At 38.6% G+C, this 23,082-nt stretch overlaps 1 protein-coding gene across 1 annotated transcript in view; it reads right to left on the reverse strand.

Moving 5' to 3' along the window:
- The window catches only part of RIOX2 (ribosomal oxygenase 2), a 30,975-nt gene extending 14,813 nt beyond the window's left edge, over positions 1 to 16,162 (reverse strand). Inside the window, exons 1-4 of the mRNA XM_074192307.1 lie at positions 16,080 to 16,162; positions 11,338 to 11,766; positions 2,876 to 2,995; positions 1,495 to 1,623 (exon numbers count right to left, since the gene is read on the reverse strand). Coding sequence (XP_074048408.1) covers positions 1,495 to 1,623; positions 2,876 to 2,995; positions 11,338 to 11,739 — 651 coding nt within the window. The 5' untranslated portion in view covers positions 11,740 to 11,766; positions 16,080 to 16,162. The remainder of the gene's footprint in view (positions 1 to 1,494; positions 1,624 to 2,875; positions 2,996 to 11,337; positions 11,767 to 16,079) is intronic.
- Between the last annotated feature and the right edge of the window lie 6,920 nt (positions 16,163 to 23,082).

Below are 23,082 nucleotides of genomic sequence, written 5' to 3' on the forward strand. Positions count from 1 at the left end.
AAGTGATCTCTATATATTATTGCACTTGACTTTCACACTAACCACAAGAGATAGATGCTATTAATATTCTCACATTGAAGAAACTAAGGTTGCTCCAGATCATACAGCTAATAAGATTCTGAAGCAGGATTTGAATTCAGGTCTTCATGATTTCCAAATCCAGTCACCATAACACCTAAGATAATAAGAATTGTATAACCTACTAATTTCTTCTCAATTTCTTGTCATAAGGCCATAATGTTCAGATATGGAGTTTTAAAATAGACTAGGGGAAGGTTAGCCAAGGGAATTCACAAATGTTTTCCAAACAGGAATCATTCTTCTCATGAAGAACACACATCGCAAGAGCATGTATTCTCTGCCACCTGAGAAGGAACCCTGGACTAGGCTGAGAATTCAGGAAAACAACCACAGATGCTTCCTAAATGGGTCTTGTTTGAACATGTACTTACTAGTTCCCCAAAAGAAAAAAAAATTAGGGGCGGCTAGGTGGCGCAGTGGATAAAGCACCGGCCCTGGAGTCAGGAGTACCTGGGTTCAAATCTGGTCTCAGACACTTAATAATTACCTAGCCGTGTGGCCTTGGGCAAGCCACTTAGCCCTGTTTGCCTTGCAAAAACCAAAAAAAATAAAAAATAAAAAAAATAAAAAATTAAACCTATTCCTATTATGCAGAGGCCATCAGAAATCAAGATGTATGTGTTACCACCTCCAAGGGCACATTTATTTTTAAAGTTCAAAGTATATGTGAATCTGTTACGTGAGTTTTGTTGAAGCCACAGCGAAGCCAGGGAACCATAAAGCTCAGGTTAAATGTGGAGATGAATCTTTTCAGAAAATAAAACTAACAAGAAGAATACGCCATTGCCAAGTGAGCAAAACCATCCTGCTTGTGTAGCTGTGTAGGGGAGAGAGGATAGAACAGTCAATTTGTTTAGTCATTTTTCATGTTCAACTCTTCATGACCCCCATTTGGGATTTTTTTTTTTTTAGCAAAGACACTGGAATGGTCTTCATTTTCTTTTACAGCTCATTTTTCAGATGAGGAAACTGAGGCAAATAGGATTAAGTGACTTGAGGGTTAAATGGCTTGCCCTTATAAAGACATGGTAGTCAAGTTGCCAGGTAGTCAAGTTCTGATTGAAGTCATTGAACAAGCTATTAAACTTTCATCTTGATCTTGTAATCCACATACAATAATTATGATATACAAGGGGTAGCTAGGTGGCACAGTAGGCAGACTGCTGGGTGATTATCTTCTGAGTTCAAATCTGGCCTCAGACACTTCCTAGCTGGGTAACCCTGGGCAAGTCACTTAATTCTGTCTGCCTCAGTTTCTTCATCTGTAAAATGAACTGGAAAAAGAAAATGTAAATCGTTCAGTTCTTAGCCAAGAAAACCCCAGATGGGGTCACAAAAAGTCAAGACATGACTGAAATGATCAACATTCCAAAAGTAGCTATAATAGAGTAACACCCCTCTTAAGTCAAGTACCTTTAATGTGAACTCATGTGTTGGTGCCCCAATCCTGTCCTCTGACTCCACATTGTACTCTCGAGCAAGGGGCACAGTAGGTTGGTACAGACGCCAGTGTTTCTTTCCTTCCAGTTGCAAGATAAACACCTGTAAAGAGGCACAGAAGAAAGAGTTTGGCACAAGATATAAAATTTAGTAATAAATCTAGTAATCTAGAGAGAAACTCTCTAAAAATTAAAATGATTCCAAATGACAAACAGAAAAGCTAAAACAAAGTCCAAAGACTGAAAAAAATAGAAGAAAACAAAGTATCTCAACAAAAACCAACATTAAGTTAAAAAAAAGTTCAAAGAGAAAAATTTACAAATCATTTATCTGAATTTCAAGAAGTCTTAAAAGAAAACTACCCAAATCTCTATAATCTCACATTATCAAGTTTCGATTTCCATCACTGTCTTCATCCCTGTGTGTCACATAATAAGGTGATACTTCTCCTTGCCAAAGCAAACCACTCTCCACCCACAAATGTTCCTATTCCTTCTGTTTCCTTCTGTCATCCCCATTTTCTCACTTAGCTTTAATTTCTTCCTGGCTGGTGTCTCCTTCCCTCCTGCCTCATCCCATCTCTATTCTCTCAATGTCTACTGCTATTTCCATACTTCTTATGAACACATTCATGTCTTATGCCATCCTCAAAAAAATCTTCACTTAAACCATCCATCCCCTCAACCTGTCCCTTATCTCACTTGCCTTTTGTGGCCAAATTCTTTAAGTCTAATAATAAGCATTTCTAGTTTTCCTTTCACTGTCTTAACTTTCATTCAACCAAAACTGCTGTCTTCAAAGATCTCAATAATCTCTTAATTGTTAAATCCAAAGGGTTATTATTTTGGAAATGATCTTTTAAAAAAAAAACCCATATCATTTCAATAAATATAGAGTGACTACTGCATACAAGGTTCTGGACTATACCAAGAAAACTACGCCATGCACAATCTTTCTTTTTTTCTAATCTTGTGTGTGTGTGTGTGTGTGTGTGTGTGTATCTCTGTATGTATACTTGTAGTTTCCTATCATCTCTCAAGCTGAAGATAAAAATAGCTAGGATTTCAGTGTTAGGTGTGTACTAAGAAAAGGACACATTCAAAGATTTATTGCCAGAACCATGCAATATTTTCAAATCATCTATGGAAGAGTACATAAATACTTACAAGCATATATATAGGTAGATAGATTATATTGATAATAATATATAATTAAAGTTTTATAAAGTTATAGAGATAAATATATAGCTAAATGTATATAGTTAAAGATCCATAGAGGTATCTCAAACTTATTTTGCTATCAGCAACCCTCTTTTCATTTGTAAAGGAATCAGTAGAAGTGAAATAACTCTTACCTCAATATCATCATAATGTGGGGGCAAACCCTGGGACTCTGAGGGAGTTATATACACATTAGATCCAACCAGAGATCCAAAAAAACATTCCAGCTTCTCTTGGATTTTCCATAGCTCATCCTTTTAAAAAAGGAAGAAGAAAGAAACAAAGACAATTCCACAGCCCTGTTCTTCCCTTCCCATCCTCCAAATCATTTAAATTAGATAGGATTTAAGATCCATAGGTCAAGTTTATGAAGCAAGGTTCCGCTGAAAAGAAAAAGGCAGAGAAAATGGATTCATCAATACATTTTAAGAACCTAAAATGTGCCAGATGCAGAGGACATAGAGGTGGTAAATGTCAAAGGTGGGATTTGAAGCCAGGTCTTCTGACTCCAGAACATGTTCTTTCCATTAGAATCAGAGGGGAAATAAAATAAAAAGGCTAAGTAACATGTTGGACTTCAAATTCTGCTTTCAGATACTTCTTAACTGTGTGATCAAGTCACATAACTTTTCTTAGCTTAAGTTTCCTCATATTTTAATAGAAGATAATAAATATCACAATACTGTTAGGACCAACTAATATAACATATGTAAAGCACTAAATTTAAAGCATCATAAAAATCTTTGCTGCTACTGTTGTTGTTGTTATTGTTGTTGTTGCTGCTGCTGCTGCTACTACTACTACTACTACTACTATTATTATTTTTAAAAAGGGAAAATCTGGGGCAGCTAGGTGGCCCAGTGAATAGAGCACCAGCCCTGGAGTTAGGAGTACCTGAGTTCAAATCTGGCTTCAGACACTTAATAATTACCTAGCTGTGTGGCCTTGGGCAAGCCACTTAACCCCATTGTCTTGCAAAAACTAAAAAGGGGGGGGCTGGGGACCTGGGTCAATCAAAATCATTTCAAGAGATGTCTTATCTAGGCTACTAAAATACTTTTATAAAATTCTCACCCTAAAAAGGGAAAAGTAGGAGCAATTCATTATGGTTGCAGAGACAAATTTAGGTTTCATTTTAAGAAAAAATTGTTTCTGTATTCAAAGCTATCCAAAAAGATTAAAAGCTAATCTTTGGGAGTAGATCCTAAAGACCCTAATTTATACCTTTTCCTTGGCAAAGATATTGAAATGGTTTCTGCTGTTTCCTACTCCAGCTCATTTTATAGATGAGGAAACTGAGGTAAACAAGGTTAAATGACTTATCCAGGTTTTTACTGCTAGAAAGTGTCTGCAGCTGGATTTGAATTCCAGTCTTCCTGACTCCAGGTCCATTGCTCCATACACTGCAACAACTATTGCGTGAAAAGTAGTTTGGCACTTCTTGGGAGACCTGGAGATGTTTTTCTTAGAGACTAGACATGTGACTTTCCTGCTATAATAGGAAATAGCCAGGAAAGATGTCTTTCTCTAACAAAGATTTCCAGCAAGATCCCTGCAAGTTAAGCCTTAGAAAGTAGCCTGAGTGGGGCTCCAAAAAGTGGTTTATTCAGGGAAACCAGCAGGACCCTGAAATCTTCTAGACAAGAGGTCAGCTATCTCCCCAGCCTATCATGCTGTCTTTAAGCTTCAGAGACTCTTTAATCAGACTGTCACACAGGTATTTCCAAGTCAACTTGAATTGTGTGCGCGCTCTCTCTCTCTCTCTAATATATATATATATATATATATATTCTTTGCAAATTTCAGGTACTCTTGATTCCATGAAAATCCCGGAGTTTAAAGCAAAGATTTGGCTAAAAATCAGAAGTCACATATAGGATATTCCAGAATTTCTAATGAGTTTTATTTTTTTTCTAATGCAGTTTTAACCCAGGACTTCAGATGTCAAATCCATGCTGCCTCTCAGATAATTACAAAACTCAACTAATTATAAAAATGTGGGAGAAATCTATTAAGATTGTTGAAAAATCACAAATTCAGGATGGGAAATGACCTCAAGGCTTTATATCTTGGGGTATTAGAACTTCAAACTGCACTAAAAGTTTTTAAACACCCTGAATTAAGTAATTATATCCATTCATCCAATCATTCATTCCTCAAGCATTTAGTCAACACCTGCTAAGTTCTGTGATAGATTCTGAGAAGACAAAACTAAAAATGAAACTGTCCCTTCCTCGGGGATCATAGCTTCTATCTCAATGTTAAACCTACACCTTAAAAAAAGAATCCTTCTCTCAGAGTCCCACCTCAATTGCCACCCATCCCAAAACACCACTTAAAACCAAAAGTTAATAACTATATTATACATAATAATATATAATTTATATATGTAATAAAATTATAATAACTATTTTCATCCAAAACTATTTGTATTTCTTTACCAATCTCATGGAAAAGGAAGTACCAAACCTTTGATTCATGGGTGGGCAAAACACACCCATGATCCCCAGTGGCTTCTTACATGCAATAAAACAACTGGAATGGCAACATGAGAATGTTTTGAAAGAGCAATAAACAAAGGACAGTCAATGATTGTCCACTCTCAGAGAATACTAATCTTGGACTGTGATTACCTGTCATCTGAACTAATGCTCTTATACTTGAAAAAAAAAATGATACCAGGTTTATAAACTGCTGAATAGCCAGGGCTCCTATAACTTGCCTCCCAGCAACAATTGGATTCATGTCTTTTCACAGGAATGAAATGAAGTAGAATCAAACCCTTGTAACAGGGCTTGGCCAATCACCTAAGCACCATGAGGACAATAGAATGGAACAACATGCTCCTTCTCCCACCCCCTGGAGGGACATTTTTATCTAATGTGAAGTTTTTAGGGTGCCAAATAATGAAGTCAAGTCAGGAAACATTCATTTGAGTGCTGGGGATGCCAAGAAAGCATGATATTAGTAGAGTTGAGGGGTGGGGGAGAGGGAAGAAGAAAGGTGGAGGGGAGAAATTGTACATGGCAATTAGGCTAGGGAGGGGGCCTGTGGGTTGAGAAACAAGCTCTTCCTGTTCCAATAAACCCAGCCAAGCAGGAGGTCAGGGCCACCCCAGAATCAGGAAAAAGGTACATGTAAGATGTGTGTGTGTGTGTGTGTGTGTGTGTGTGTGTGTGTGTGTGTGTAGGGAGGTGGAGGAAGGGGGGGTCTGGGAGGGTGTCAAGTCATTTTCTGAAGACAATTTCAGAGTGCTTCTCAGAATCTGATAGAGCTGTTACAAGAACCTCCAAAGGGGCATTACAAAAACTAAAGGATATTTTGGGGTTCACAAAAGTCATCCACAGAAAACATTTTCCAGAATTTTCTATTGATCTCAAGTTACAGCAAGAAAATAAACTTCCTATCACTGCCTGCAGGCCAATAAACTCTAGTTTCCTCACATAAGAGAAATTTTCAACAGGTCAGGTCTTTTCTCTACTAACAATGCCCAATCTCTCAAGGAACCTATCTTGGAGGCCAATTAATTCAATTTCTGCTATAATGCAGAGGGAAACTGAGACTCCTTCAGATGGATTTATAATAAAACCAAGGTCACAATAATCAAGATTGGAAGATCTCCTGTCAAATTCAGCACCAGGCTGTCTCTCAGATGATCCAAACATAAATAATTATAAAAAAAAAAAGGGGGGGAGAGAATAAATGAGTATGTTTTAGAGCAGTGATCTCAGAGGATTTATGTTGGGGTATTTCATTAAGATTTGATTATAAAACAACAGTCTTGGGGCAGGTAGTGGTAGACTGAAAAGAGCAGGCATTCCACTGGTTTTGACTAGATTAGGAGGTTGTAAGAGGTTCCTTATTGGTCTCCTTACCTCACATCTCTCACCACTCCAGTCTTGTCATAATACAGTCCTGTCAAAATCATTTTCCTTAAGAGCAAATCTGATTATTATGCAACTCCCCTTGTCATTCAACTCTAGTGATGGGGGGGGGAACTAAAAAATTTGAACCTCTCTTCTCAGCCTCAATGACCTCACTCTTCATGTTACAATCCGGGTAAACTGGTCTTCTCCCAATTTCATATATTCCAGGTCTGGAATGAGACATCTGGAAACCTTTGCTGAATCCCTCAACTGCTAGAACCCTCCCCTCCTACATTATTCTGAATTTAACAACTTTATATCTTTTAATTATATATTTGTGCTAATATACCTAGATATGCACTTTCTGTCTCCTCCCTTAGAATCTAAGTTTTTTTTGTAGAGAGAATATTTTATTTTTTGTATGTTATCTCCCCAGTATCCTACTGCAGGATTGTTTAATAATGTGGATTTTTGGACTCAGAGCTCACAATCCTAGAAATATACCTCAAGGTTATCAAAGATAACCAAAATATTTATAGAAGCATATTTTTGTGATAGCTAATAATTTGACAACAAAGAAAAATGTGCATCATTTGGGGAATGGGTAAATAAACAGTACAACAACAGTAATGGACAACCAAGTGGATAAAGCAATGGGCCTGGAGTCAGTAAGATCCTGGTTCAAATCCAGCATCAGACATTTACTAACTATGTGACCCTGGACAAACCACTTAATCCTATTTGCCTCAGTTTCCTCATCTGGAAAATGACCTGGAAAATGAAATGGCAAACCACTCCAGTATCTTTGATAAGAAAACCCCAAATGGGGTTGCAAAAAGACCAGTGTGACTGAAACAACTCAACAAGGAAACATGAATGTATTACTAAACCATAAAAACAATGAATATGAAGAATATAGAAAGCCCTGGGAAGACTTTGAAAGCTGTATAATTATAATGACCAAACCTGGCACCAAAGAAAGAGCTAGAAGAATGTACTTCCTTCCTTATTTTTGTAAAGTTGGAACATTATTGTGCTGATGGACTCAATTCATGTGTTGGTTGATTTGACTGAACTGCTTTTTTCCTTATTTCCTTTTTTATGCTGTTACAAGGAGAAGGAGTATACTAGAAGTGGAAAGTGATGCAAGTCCACTCCAGTCAACAAGTATTTACTATGTCCCCACTATTTGCCAAATATTATCTAAGTGCTAGAGATACCAAGATAAACAAAAAGAGAGCTTAAAAGAAACTCACAGCTTAATGGGGAAGACAAAAAGCAAACAACTGTGTACAAATGAAATATAGACCAGTTAAATAGAGGTAATCTCAAGAAAGGAGGTCTAACATTAAGGGAGATAGGAAAAGACTTCTTGCAGAAGATAAAGTTTTAACTGGGACTTGAAGAAATTCAGGGATATCAGAAGATAGAGATAAGAAAGGAGAGAATCAAGGCATAAGAGACAACCAATGAAAATGCAGGTTAAGTGTCACTAGGTCAACAAATAGAGCAGAAGAAGTGAGATATAAGAAAACTGGAAAGGAGCTAAGTTATAAAGGACTTAAAAAGTCAGAGGATTTTCTATTCTAGTCTTAAGGTACTGGTACCAACCAGAGTTTACTGAATGGCAGAAGGAGTGAAGTTTTGGAAGATCACCTTGAGTGGAAAATGAAATGAAGAGGGGAGGGACCTGAGGCGAGGAGGCCAAGTGGAAGACTCCTGCAATCATCAAAGGATGAGGTGATGCAGATATGCAACCAGGGCTTTGGAAGCTTCACCAGAGCTAACACTGGAGATCTTATGAAGACAGAAGTGAGGGGGAGTCTGGCACTCTAGCTAGACCTCCCCATCACACACACACACCGGTGTAATTTTAGACTTAGAGGAAATAATAATAAATGTAAAACTAAAAAAAAAAAAGTGAGTAAAAACTCAAGGAAAGAATCTGGGTTGAAAAGGGCAGCTAGGTAGCATAAGGAGCAGCTAGGTGGTGTAGTGGATAAAGCACTGGCCCTGGAGTCAGGAGTACCTGGGTTCAAATCCGGTCTCAGACACTTAATAATTACCTATCTGTGGGGCCTTGGGCAAGCCACTTAACCCCATTTGCCTTGCAAAAAAAAAAAAAAAAAGAATCTGGGTTGAGAACCGGAATGGAACTGGTGCCCTTCACAGTAGGAGGGAAGTTAGGAAGAGGGAAGCATTTGTGAGGAAAGATAGATTTCCAGAAAAAAATTTAAATATATTTGCTTTGTTGTTGATATTGATTTTCAGCCATATCAGATTCTTTGTGATTTGATATGGGGTTTTCTTGGCAAAGGAACTAAAGAGGTTTGCCATTTCCTTCTCCAGCTCATTTGACAGATGAGGAAACAAACAGAATCCTAAGTACACACACAGTTAGTAAATGTCTGAGACCAGATTTGAATTTAGATCTTCCTGACTCCAAGCCTAGCACTCTATCAACTCTGCCTCTTTGCTATCCAGTTAAATATAGTAATATTTGTTTCAATGGAGGAGAACATCCAAATATATATGGGACCTGGAAGCAAGGAAAGAGAATTAAAGATAAATAGAATAACACAAATCTGTAACAAAATTTTCATCTGAGCTAAATCTCTGAATGTATTGAAGTTGGTGATGAATACTAAAGTCAACAATTTTTAATTTTTAGCTGTATTATCAACAAAAAAAATAGAAATATTGTATAGAATAGATGGAATAATATACAAATGAGAAAAGCGAGATGATATAATTTTTATGGAAAGGACAGAACAAAAACTTCTTATAAGTGAGCTTGTATTAATGTATAAAAGGAGCATTTAAAAAGGTTGGAAATGAAAAAAATTTTAAATAAATAAAAGAAGATTGGGAAGCAAAGATAAATACTATATTTGTTAGATAATGCTCAGTGGGAATGGAATCCTATATGATTCTGGCTAAACTTGTGACCCTTCTATGAAAATTAATCCCCAAGAATTTCTAATATAGTTTATTTTTATACTAAGAAGCTGTGTGGCATAATGGAGAGAGAACTAGTCCTATCTTTGATATATACATACTAGCTGTTTGATTACAAACAAGTCACTTACAAACTCAGTACCGCAAGAAACTCTCCAAGACTAACTTTTAGACAAGTTTATGTCTCTATGAGTAAAGGGTTTCCATACAATTTTTTGTTTAAAAACTATGGTGTCAAACTCAAATAGAAATGGATCCCTAAAGCTCCATGACTTAGAAAACCACTAGATAGTGCAGTAGATATGGCACCTGCCCTGGAGTCAGGAAGATCCAAGTTCAAATCTGATCTCAAGACACACTAGCTGTGTGACCCTAGGCTAGTCACTTTACCTCAGTCCCTCATCTGTAAAATAAACTGGAGAAGGAATTCCAGATTATTGTCAAGAAAACCTCAAACAGGGTCATGAAGAATTTGAGATGACAGAACAACTACAAAATATTGTAATACACAGTGCTGGTAGCCTGGCCCAACACTGCTTAAATTTACCTGTATATGAGCTCCAAGTAGGAGTGATTCATTTCAAAAAAGAAAATTCCTATGATTGTGGTAATTTTCTATTAAGTCACCAGATTAACTGGTAAATTTACTAGTAAGAAGATTGGTAGTAGGTGGATAGATGGATGAGCATTTTTTTTTAAGTCCTTATGTCCCAGAGACTATACTAAACCCTGAAGATAGAAATTGCAAGCATGATTGACCTCAAGCAGCTTAAATTCCCATGAGGAAAGAAAAACATAAAGAATTCAAGGGGAGGGGTGGCTAGGTGATGCTGTGGACAGAGCACCCACTGATCCTGGAGTCAGGAATACCTAAGTTCAAATCCAACCTCAAACACTTAATAATTACATAGCTGTGTGGCCTTGGGCAAGCCACTTAACCCCATTTGCCTTTCTAAAACCAAAAAAAAAAAATAATTCAAGGGGATAAGGGATATCCAGAAAGGCAAAAGTTATCCTTATTGGAGTATAGTGAAGAGTTTGCAAGGGAAGGTCATGAAGGCCTTGGATAAATAAGGTTCACCCAATAGGGCCAAATTCACCAGGATCTTCTGAGAGCTTAGTACATTGATCACAACAGATATCTGCAACCAGAGTTCTAGGAAATTGATACAATACCATCCAAAGTGGCAAGGGTGCATGCCATGTCCTCATTATGCTTTTTTCTGTTCAGATCACTACCTCCTACTCACTAGAAACCTGGACTCCAAATCGGGGTCTTCCTCAATTTGATTTTGCCTGCCTAGCCAGGGCCAGGACCAAGGCCTCCATGATACTCCCTTGCAGGTTCTTCATCACATCTTGTGAAGACATCTTCTCCCTTTTCATATACTTCCCACCCTGAAGCATTCCTTCATGCTTTTCTTCCCCCATTAAAAAATAAGCTCCTTGTCGCCAAAACTGTTGTTTACTTATAATTCTATGTCCAGGTTACAGAGGAAGCCCTTGATAATGTTCATCTGTTGATCTACATATTTCCATTTCTCTATAAAAATCTCCTTACCAGGCTATATTTTTCAAAAGGTCATTAGCTTTTCTCAGATTGAGATATGCATACCAAGAAAATGGGAAATTGGAAAAATTATCGAATCCAACCTTGTAATTGAAGAATTATCCCAAGTGGATGAACCCAAATAAAACAAATAGGTCACCCACTCAGCCTCAAGGGATGAAAGCAATACTTTGGGCAATGAGAGACTTGGATACCACTTTACCTTAAATCTCTGTGGCTGGTGGAACTGGATGGTTGCCCTCTTCTGATCAAAATCTTTTCTCAGTTGGAGGTAATGAACTTTGCTACCCTTATTTAACACCTTCTTCTGCCCATTCACACATCGGCACATGTTTATATCTCTTCCATAGTACATCCCCTGTCTGCACAGGTTCTTCAAATCTGTTAACTGGAAAAGAGTCTGAAAGTAAGCAGTCAGTGATGGATCATCTCTCTGAATTAGAAGGGGCTTCTGCTCCCAGTATTCCTTGAAAAAAGTTTCGATCTTGATGGGTGAAATCAAACTTCCAAAAAGAGCATCAGGGCTGTCAAAGTTCAAAGGTGAGACAGGATCAACTGCCTCCACCTTCATTCGTTTACAAGGTCCAGTTCCTTCTCCTTCCATGGTCACATCTGCATTTGTCCCATGGTACTGTTTTAAGGAATAAAAAGTTGAGCCATGAATCAACCAACATTCAATTCCATAAAGTTTTAATTATTTTTTCTGGATCTTGAGGATATAAAGACAATATCAAAATAGTCACTGCTCTCAAGGAGATGAGGAAAAGCTTTCATTTTTAGTTCTCTCCCCACCTCCCAAAAATCCATACATAATTATTTACAAGACATGCCAACCAGATTTGTTTTTAAACAGGATTGCACAGCACTACTAACCCTGGGAAACAAAGCCATAAATTAAAAAAATTCATTTTAATCTAATGCCAAATAGTCCACTAACCAAGCTGGATACCCTTCTTCCTAAGAGGTCTAATCGTTTTAATCTTAGGCCAAACCAAGTTCTTATAGTCTTCATTACCTTCTTCCCAACTAGAAAACTTTAGTGAAAAATCAGGAAGTGGGGAAACACAAAATCATATGTGAACAAAAAGTTTTTGTTTTTTTTTTTTTCTCATAAGAGATTGAACAGGTTGGGAGAAAATTTCCACAAAGATCTGCTAAACATGGGCATTTTTATTAAGTACCAACCATATGAAGGGAGGCAAAAACTTCCTACCCTCAAGGGACTCAAAATCTAAGGAGGATTAAGTGCTGGCTCCAGTTGAACTTGAGGAGATTTGACCTAGGTTTCTAAAACCTAAAGCCAGATTTCCCTAGTTTGATTGAAGTCAGAATAACTGAAAGTGTTGGACCCATAGACACTAATCCAGTGGCATTCTGGGACACTAATGAATTTTTCCTTAGAGTAAACCACATGGAACCAAAGAACTAACACAAATAACCTCTTTCCTCTAAGAAGAGAGTTTCAGAAGGGTACTGGCCTAAGCATAATCCTTTGGTTAGGGGGTTCAACAAATGTTGGAGGAAAAGGGGCAGGAGGAAGGAAGGATAGATTTTAGAAATACTATAGGAACTGGGTGGCATGAGCTCAAAATTCCAGAACAGATGGGTGTGTGATTTGAGAATCAGCTCTGGAGAGGAACCAGAAGGAGTGCCCAGGCCTGTCCTTTCTAGGAAAGGTCAGAAGCTGATATCTAAGCAGCTGGAGAGGGTGGGGCAGTGACAGGGGATGTTAAAGAGGTGATGGAGTGCCACTTCCCTGGCTCTCCCAGAAGCTCTTAAAATACCTCCTCTCAACAGTCGTATGCCTCTTGAGGACCTCAGCAGACAGCTGGGTGTTCCTAAGATCCTGTAAATACTTGGTTTATATCAAGCTCTATTATACCTCTGTTGTTGTTTCTTGACTGAAAGCAACCTGACAATATTGAGATTCCTGGCAGAATCCTGTTCTCTCAGTTGGAATACATTATGATTGAGAAGTGAGTCCAGGGAAATCAATCCAATTCAACCAATATATATTATTAAGAACAATATATTTTCCTGTAACAGCTATGAGGATTTCCATTTTGCAATATGTGGATGAAATGCATAATAATTATTCATATATCTATAGAGAGCTATATGGTAAGCTACCTAGGGGGTGGCTAGGAGGTGTAATGGATAAAGCACCGGCCCTGGAGTCAGGAGTACCTGGGTTCAAATCCCGTCTCAGACACTTGATAATTACCTAGCTGTGTGGCCTTGGGCAAACCACTTAACCCTGTCTGCCTTACAAAAACCTAAAAAAAAAGGCAAGCTACCTAACAAGAACTCTGTAAAGTGGGAAATACAACCCTCCCCATTTTTTACAGAGGAGGAAACTGTGGTCAAGAAAATTGATTTGCCCAAGGTCAAATTTCCTTTGCTCTTGAAGAGGACTCTGATTTCAGGAAGGTGACATCCTAACTAGCAAGTGAATTGGTCACCAGCTTCACTTTCTCTTCCAGAGCCATCTGGGGCCAGTAGCAAGATATAAATCAGGATGACCAGAGATGGTCCAGGATACAGTGCCACAAATTTGACTTTTGAATTCTGCTTGTTAATGACAAAAAATAATCTGGCTAACATTACAGTCATTGTTTGATGAGTACCAAAAAACCATAAAATAACATGCACAACAATGCTACAATTCATAATATATAAATACCTATAACAACAGACCAGTGTTTAAGAAAAAGTACTGGAATCCTACTGATCTAGAAATCAATACATTTTTTTGAAGAAGCTAACTATTGCAGATGAAATTTTCAATCATGTATGATATCAGAGAATGAATGATTTTAGCAAAATCAGACCTTGTTAATACTTGGTAAACCAAAATGTTGGAGGGAAAGGTGTAGAAATCATATAAGTGAAGAAGAATATGAGTGCTATTTCCACCTAATTCAGAATTTTAAAAAGTCCTCTTTCTCCCCCACCCCATACACTCACACACAAACCCAACCACAGATCAGCTTCTGGGGTCTAGAGCTAAAGAAGGTTTTCTAAAAGGAAATGATCATTTTTATACCTTACACTTCTTCTATCCCTAAGAATAAGGGAAAATTAAAATATTTTTTCTTTTTTAAAATCTTTTTCTCAAAATGCAACACATGCAATAACCACCAGGAATCATGTGCCTAAAAATGTCTCCAAAAAAAAGGGAAAAACAAAGTCACCAATGAAATATTCTACAGTCCAAGACTATTAAAACAAAAAATCATATATGCCTATACACACACATATGCAACATATTTCAACGTTGCCATCATTGCTTCCATATTGCTCATGTTGCAATCATTTTGAGGTTTCAACCAGGAGTCTACAATCTCTTGGGCAATAAGAGTTAAATACAATTCTCATCTTAATTGTAGAATATAATCAGAATATAATACAAAAACACAGAGCACCCACCTACAGAGTAAAAAAAAAATTGAGTCAGAACTCTAAAAACTATTTCCATTATAATGTATTTTAAAATAAAAAAAATTACGAGGGTCACAATTCAAACAAAGCATTAAAAAGATCTAAACTCTACCACTTCAGCCAATGCAAATATTAAATTGCTAGACTAAATCACTTAAAAGTTCAAAATCCCTTCAAGAAAATTAGTATATATGCTTATATCTTTGCTAACAGATGCCAGCGACAGATACATATTCAGGTCCTTCTCTCTGCTGTAACCAAATAAGGACAGAACTTTGGCTGAGTCTTCTTCACAAGTCCTAAACTTGATGTGGAATGGTGTTTTCTGGCCAACCTCCTTCAATCATCAGTCTGACAATCAAAAGACATACAAAGCTATAGACACAGAGAGGTTTGGGCAATTTACTAAGAGTGAGCATGCTATTCAGGCTTTACTAGTTCAAGTTTCAAATTTAAGAATCCAAATTACGTAAACCACTCGTAGTATCTGCTTTGTCCTATGCGTTGATTTTCATATAATTTGGGGGGGGGGTGCCAGTAACCCCACGATTTAACTGGATAAGAAAAGCCCATAATGGCTCATCAGGGCTTAATCTATCCATGCCAGCAGTCAAAAGTGACAGGAAGAATAACCTGCTTGATCTACAAACTAGGTCTGGTGATCCACAGCTTGGGTAATCTTCCCATTCCACCCCAACTGCAGAGGAAAGAGCATGTAGGGGGAGGGGGTTAGGAGGGCATTCAAGGGGATAGATTCTAAGTGACATGGATTAGGTGACTTTAGGAATGTGATTTTTCTGAGTCTTTCATTTGCAATCTGAGGAGAGAGGACTAAACGGCCTTCTAAGACCCCATTTGGTTCTAAAGAAGCTCAAAAACAGTGTGTCTGAAGCAAGAAGTTTCATTAGTAAAATGCACAAAAATCAACCACTCTAAATTAAAGCGTGACCTCGAGGTTGCTCAGTAGTCATCAAAAGGTCGGACATCTAGAGGCACGAAATCACCCAGCAGGGCCCGGAGCCCCCCTACCCCAGCGCCATCTAAGGCAGCTACAGGGGAGGCCCATGGGCGGGGCTTCGGCCCCACACAAATCCAAGCCCCAGGCGTTCCGGGGGCCCCCGCCCCGCCCCTCCGCCCCTGGGGACCGGCCAGACTTCCCAACTTTCCCTCCTTCACTCCGAGTCCTCGGGGTGCCGGGCGCGCTGCAGCCCCCCTGCTTTTCCGAGAGAACCCCGGGACCTGGGGTTTAACACGTCGGCAGCACCACGCCGCAGACCCCCTCCCCCGGATCAAAGCGGAACCCCGGGGTGGTCAGGGCTGGCTGCCCGGAGGACAGCGACTCTGCAGCCAGGCCCCCACAACATGGCCGGGCTGGGAGCTTCCAGGTCCCTCCCCTGTCCCCCAGCTGCTGCGGGGAGCTGGACGGGAGGGCTCCGCAGGGCGGGGCAGGAGAACCCGCGCCCGGCCCACCGGCCCGCCAAGCCCGCGGCGGCCCCCACTCACCCGCGGGGGCCTGTTGCATGTGGCCCAGGACAGCACGTGGAGGAGGAAGAGGCGGCGGAAGCGGCCTCCGGCCCGGGGTGGGGCCGGCGTGGCCACGCAGAGGGCGGCGTGCCCGGGCTGGGGGCGGAGGCGCCCGGCGCGGGCCTGGGGTCCGCCCGCGGGGTGGGGCTCGGGCCGCGCCCGGCTGCATCTGAAGTGGAGGCTTCCCTCGGCTTCTGGGGCGGCTGCGGAGGAGGAGACCCCTCCCCCACCTCCTGGAGAACGGAAGCTCTCGGCCCGGAGGGCTTGTCTACCTAGACTTAGGCGCACGTGTACGCCTTTTGTGCACACTTGTCGTGACTGTATAAACACCCGCGTATTTAGATAGATATAGGTGTATATATAATATTTAAAATTCACATAGATCTATCTGCACTTGTATCTTCCTCTACCTCCCGGAGAAAGTATGCTCGCTGCAAGTAGGGAAGATGCATACAAACATAACAATTCCTATTGTATATGTAATTCTCCTTATAATTTTTGTATAGAAATCTATCTTCCTCCCCCCACGCCCATAAGAATGCAAACTCTTAGAGTAGAGATTGCTTCCTTCTTAGTACCTGGATATGTTTACATATATGTAACTATGTATGGGCAGCATAAATACAAACCGAACGAAGGAATGAATACAAATATATACAAAATACTTCAGGACAAAGGAGGGGAGGGGCAATTGGGAAAGGCTTCATTCTGAGGGGTGTACCTGAACTGAATAGAGTGTTACATTAGGAAGAGGCAGAGAGGCTGTAAGGAAACCTAAACCTTTGGGAAGACAAAGTGAGACTAAACTGCTGTGCATCAGCACAATGCTTTTGACTTTGGGAAACTTAAAGAATAGAAATAGACCAGTCAATCTAAAAGATAATACTTTTATTTTATAGATGAACTCACTGAAACCCAATACTGGTCTAAGGTCTTTTAACTAGTTAAGTTTTCTATTTTATGCCTTTTTCTAAAGGTGTAGGCTCCTTGAAATCTACAAATTAAAATTATCTATAGGTTTATTGTATATAAAATATAACTATTGTGAATATGTGACTATAGGGCAGCTAGGTAGCAAAATGAATAGAGTCAAGAAGACTTATCTTCCTGAATTCAATCTGGCCTCACCCTGAGCGAGTCCCTTTATCCTGTTTGCCTTAATTTCCTCATTTGTAAAATGAGCTGGAGAAGGAAATAGCAAACCAATTCAGTATTTTTGGCAAGAAAACCCCAGATGGGGTTGAACACAGACAAAGTGGACACAGCTGAAAAATAACTGAACAGGGGTGCCTAGGTGGTGCACTTGGCCCTGGAGTCAGAAGGACCTGAGTTGAGATCCAACCTCAGGCACTTAATAATTGCCTAGCTGTGTGACCTTGGGCAAGTCACTTAACCCCATTGCTTTATAAAAACCAACAAAACAAACAAAAAATAAAAATAACTGAACAAAATATACATAAAACGCACACATGCTTTTATATTTCTTAAATATCTGGGAAGAGGGGCTTTATGTAGAGATAATAGCAAATGCTATCAAGCAAATATCTATTTGATTCCTCCTAGGTGCAAGATTTAAAGAAAGATAAATAAGACATAAAGTCTCAAACACTTCTATAAACAAAGAATAATGAAGAAGCTCCATCTGCAAAAGTTTCCATTTTGTTCTTAAAAGCCCTTCTCAATCTAGCTTCAGTCTAGCTTCTAATCTAAGACCAAACTAGATGAAATAAATATTTGATGAAATTTAAATTTAAAATGTTCAAATTGGACTTAATTATATTTCCTTCCAAATTCCTGCCTCTTGCAGAATTTTCTATTTTTGATCATCCTTCCAATGTTACAAATTTACAATGTTAGTGTCATCCTTGACTTTTCCTTTCTTGCTCACAATTCCCCTATTCCACCCCTTCCTTATTTGATGAGTTGCCAAGTCTTCATCCTCTGTCTACAACATCTTTCCTCTCTGTTCTAATTTCTCTTCCTACAAAGCCTCTACCTAAGTTAGGAACTTTATCTTCTCTCACCTGTGTAGACTCTTTTCTGTTCTCTCTTCCATTCTCTTTCCTCCACACAAATACCCCCTCCACACAAATACCAAATTGATCCTCTTAAGCCATATTTAACCATGTCATATTACCTACTTTAAAATGTTCAATGATTCTCTTTTTCCTATGGAAAAAGAAGCAAAATTCTTCCCCTAGATTTTTGTATCAGTGTTGAGGCCATGGAGCATGCTCCCTAGCCTCATGGGGATAGATATGTTCCTAAACTCATTATTGAAAGATAACACTTTGGGATGATGAGGAGCAAACAAGGTGATAGGCTCATGTTTTGGACCCTTACTAAGGGTCATACATTACTAGAGGCTCTAGGATTGACCTGAAGTACTTCCATCATTAGGAGTTTTGTTGAAGATAACTGGTAGCTGAACAGCCAATTATTGACTCCGTTTCTATTCTCTGTCTACTACTATTTGTCCTGCTAACTCTATCTGTGTCACTCTCTCTCTCCCCTTTGTAGCTTGGGCTCTGATAGCTTTTGCTATCTGAGGTGGGTATGTAGATTTTTGTAAACTACTGAAAGATGGGAGTAGAAAACAGCTTGAGTGGAGCACATACACATGATGACTATCACAGATACTGTACTCTAAGTTATCACAAACCCCTTGTGCAACATCAGGTTATCCCTGAGTCAGCTATCTTTATAAAGTTAGACCACTGATTTATCAAAACTGAGCTCAGAATTAGAAAGAAAAAAAGGAATAAAGAAAAAAAAATATATATATATATAGAGAGAGAGAGAGGATTTGGGTAAAAAATTAAATACTCAACTATTTCAACTAATTGACAAACCCAAATGAAAAATCAATGACAGAAATGACAATGACACCAATTATAATATTTATAATTTGTTTATAGTTTATAGTATATGGTTTATACCTGTCACATCCTATGTTAAGCACTTTAAAAATATTGATTTGATCTTCACAACAACCCTAGGAGATTTTTTTTTTTACAGATGAAGAAATTGAGGCAGACTTGACAAAGTCACATAGCTACTGTATTTCCCCTAAAATAAACCCTAATATGATTTTATTTTAGGATATTTGTAAGTCTTACCTCCAAAATAAGCCCCAGTTAAGATCCTCAGTCAGATGGACACATTTAGTATGTCCATTACAATACACAATGGACATATTGAATTATAATACCTAAAATACATTAAAATACTCAGGCATGGACCTTTGGAGAGGTAAACACCTATGTAAACATGTGAACTCGAAACATTGTCAAATGACCAATCAGAGTACAGATACAATGTTTCAAGCATTTATGTTCTTGAAACCAAAAAAAAAAAAGCCTGGTGGACACAAACAGTATAAGGAAATGGGTCCATTTAATGCTGCTACTTGTTTTTTGAGGTAACCAAAGGATTCCAGTACACACCTAGCTAAAAGACATGAAGAACTTCTTCAGAGAGAAAATGGATCAAATAATGATTCCCAAAGGAATGACTGCCTATCTCCAGACTCTTGATATTGCAATAAACAAGCCACTCAAGAACCATTTGCACATGGAAATCATTGACTACTTTGAAACAGTGGAGAAACTTTGTGAAGCCAAGCCTACAAGAGGTTGTGACTTGGGTAAAGAATTCATGAGATAAAACCACTGACAGCTATATTGACCATGAACTATAAACAGGCTACATGGACAAGAAGTGCTCATTTAAGGAGAGCTCTATTGCTGAACATGAGAGATTGGGGCCAGTGATTCTACAAAAAAATTCAGGCCAGAATTTGGGGTTTGGAGAGTTATGACAACATTCCAAACGATGACATGACTGTATTTGAATACATGTAGATTTTCATACATGTGTAAATATAGATTTTTGTAGATATAAAAAAAAGATATCCACTGAAAATAAGCCCTAATTTTGGAACAAAAATTTAGATAAGACCTGATCGTATTTGGGGGAAAATAGATTAGGAACTATCAGAGGCTAGATTTGAATTTTCTGACTTCAGGTCTAGCATTCTAACCATTCTAATTTTTTTTTTCTCACTAGTACCTTTTGTACTCCTCTAAAGATGGAGAAAACTATTTGTCACCCTGATTTTTATAAATCTTTTCTTTTCCTCTTTTGCTACTTGTCTTCCTTCAATGTCTATCCTTAAATACCCTAGGGATGATTTTACTTTAAGCTGATCTTCCTTGCCACTACTTTTTTGTATTAGAAAAAGGATGCTCTTAATTTTCCATCATCTTTCATATATTTTGGAAATAAGTTTATTTTCTAATCTAATCTTTGGCAGCCTTTGGCAAATGATTTGAATGGTTCTTGTATAATATTTTTTCCTGGGCTCTATAGACTTTTTTTTTGCATTTAATTTAGATTGGTTAAGCTTCTCTGTAAATATTACAAACACAAATTCGATGAGCTATTGTTACTTTTGTTGTTAGAATTAGCTGAATTTGATCTAGTTAGAAAAGAGGAGATCTTTGCTGGAGGCAGTGAAATTGTAAGGGGATTTGAGGGAACAATATACAGACTAGTTCAAGAAGAGGAAGATACAAAAAGTGTCAAAATATTAGACTTCATTAATACCCAAAAGGTATATAAGAAAAATATAAAACAAACATGAACATATTAACACACATATATATAGCCCTCTCTCATATTTATAAAATTCTTGAGTCATTTATGCAAGAATTAAGAAAGAAGGCGACCTGAAAATTACTGTGTATATTCAAGAAACATACAATGTAAATGTAAATTAGTCTTAGAAGTCTTTAGCTGTAGAGGGAAGAAAAAACAGGAAACGCCTACTATAAAAGCTGTGTATCAAAAGAAATCAGGAAATGAGGAAAAAGAGCATTCCAGGTATGGGGGATAGCCAGTGAAAAGACAAGGAGTTAAGAGATAAGAATATGCTATATGAAGAACAAAACAGTCAGTGTTACTGAATTGTAGACTATGTGGATGGTAGTAACAAGAGGACTGAAAAAGTAGCAGAGAACCGTATTGTGAAATGGCAAACAGAAGAGTTTTCTTATTTGATCCTGTAGTTCAGGCATGAAGTGATGAAGACCTACACTAAGGGGGTGGCTGGGTGAGGGATCACAATGATAAAAGCCAGGTCAACTGCTGAAGTACTCATTCATGTTGAGTGTTGCTGACATCAAGCAAAATGATGGAATGTCTCCAGTATTCTAGGATGTATTAAATTTATTGAAAGGACCTAGACCATATCCCACAGCATAGGTAGGCATCAATGACTTGTAATTAGCATTAATGGAGGAAATTTCAGTATCAGTATGACCATAGATCCATTTAGTTATTTGAGTTATGGCCTCAACAAAACAAATACCTCTGCCAAATTTCTTATCAGTCCCACTAAATCATGCTCCCTAGAGTGGGCTGACCTCTGAAACAACTCAACTGAAGAGTGAGAGATCTTTTAAAGGATAGCTTTAAAGGGAGGATAGCTTGAAGTGCAGAAGATGAGGGGATGACAGGTATATTTTTTAGGGATGGTAGGTCAGAGTCTTAATCCTTTCAGGCTAAGGCAGGGATCCATTGTTTTTTGTTAGGGGCTTTTGTGGGGGCGGGGCAGGGATTTACCAGATGTCCTTGCCAGGGAAGGGCAAGATACTTTACCAAAAGATCATTGACCTCATCTCATAACTTGAACAATAGGACAGACTGCCCCCCCCAATCCCCCATGCACTAAGGTCAATGCAGACAGAACAAATTAATTATTGAACATATTTCTCAACATTTCCCTTACTTCAATAGAACATATTAAATATTATTATTTATCAGGTGCACCAATGGTGATCTAATTATTAACTGAAACTGCTGCTGCAGCAGCTGGGGTAGGGGAATCCAGGAGGGACAGCTGTCATTTTGGGTGATGAAATCACCCTCAGAAGGGTGAGGAAAGACAGACTTTAATTCACAGATTGTACAAAAGCTTACAAGATAGTATAAAAAGTTCATAAGCTCCGTTCTTTGGAGAAGCAGCAAGATAGTGTCAGTAAAGACATGGGCAGATTGTGGTTAGCAGAAGCTGAGGGAAAGAAAGGCTAAAGCAAAGGCAGGAAAACCCTGACCCCCCTAATGAGAAAGAGCCAAGGAAGGAGTCATGTTTTCGTTCTTTAACAAGGTAAAGAAGGTGAGTTTCTAGGAAGATAGTAAAGTAAAATAGAGAGTTAAAGGGAAAAGGGAAACAGCCATGAGATGTTGCTGGGCTTAGATCAATAATGATCCAACCACATGGATCTGGGGACGAAATAAGAGCAAAGAAAACCAGGTAGTCTGTTTTCTGGTGGAATCATGTAGGGGAAAAAAGAGTGAACTGGGGTGAAACTTGATTAAATATTCTTCGTGGTAGGAGGGGCAAGAGCAAGGCTAATGTGTGATTTAACACCTGGTATTAGGTAGCTTCTGTTGAGCATGCCACAGGGCCAGTCTTAAAGAATAGCTAATACCTGATGTAAGATGAGTAGTGGATGCTACTTCTTCAAGGACATGACCAAGGTCAGACATATGGCCACCTATTAAGTCCAAATATAGGGATACTCAGAGGGGTATCTATTACCAGACTTAATGCTAAATGGGTTTCTAAAAACCAAAACAGAATTGAGAACATAACAGTACAAAAATTACAAGTTTTGCTTCCAATACAAAAAGGAAATCATAATATTTTCCTGTACCAAGTTCCCCTGTTTCAGAACTACCACCCTGAATTTTCCTCAATTTCTGACCTCCACCTCTGCTCAAAGAAGAACACAATAAAAACCTGCATGAGGGTTAAGGGGGGGAGGAGCCTGGAGAACCATCTAACTGACAAATGAGTATACTGAATCTCATTAAGCCAAGATTAATATCATCTAGCTGGTTAGTTAGAGCTAGTCTTCTCTCTACCCATTCCAGGGCTGAATCTGTAACTAGGAACAAAGTCAATTATTACTTATTC

The sequence above is a fragment of the Macrotis lagotis genome, chromosome 6, assembly GCF_037893015.1.
Source record: "Macrotis lagotis isolate mMagLag1 chromosome 6, bilby.v1.9.chrom.fasta, whole genome shotgun sequence".
Classification (NCBI taxonomy): Eukaryota; Metazoa; Chordata; class Mammalia; order Peramelemorphia; family Peramelidae; genus Macrotis; species Macrotis lagotis.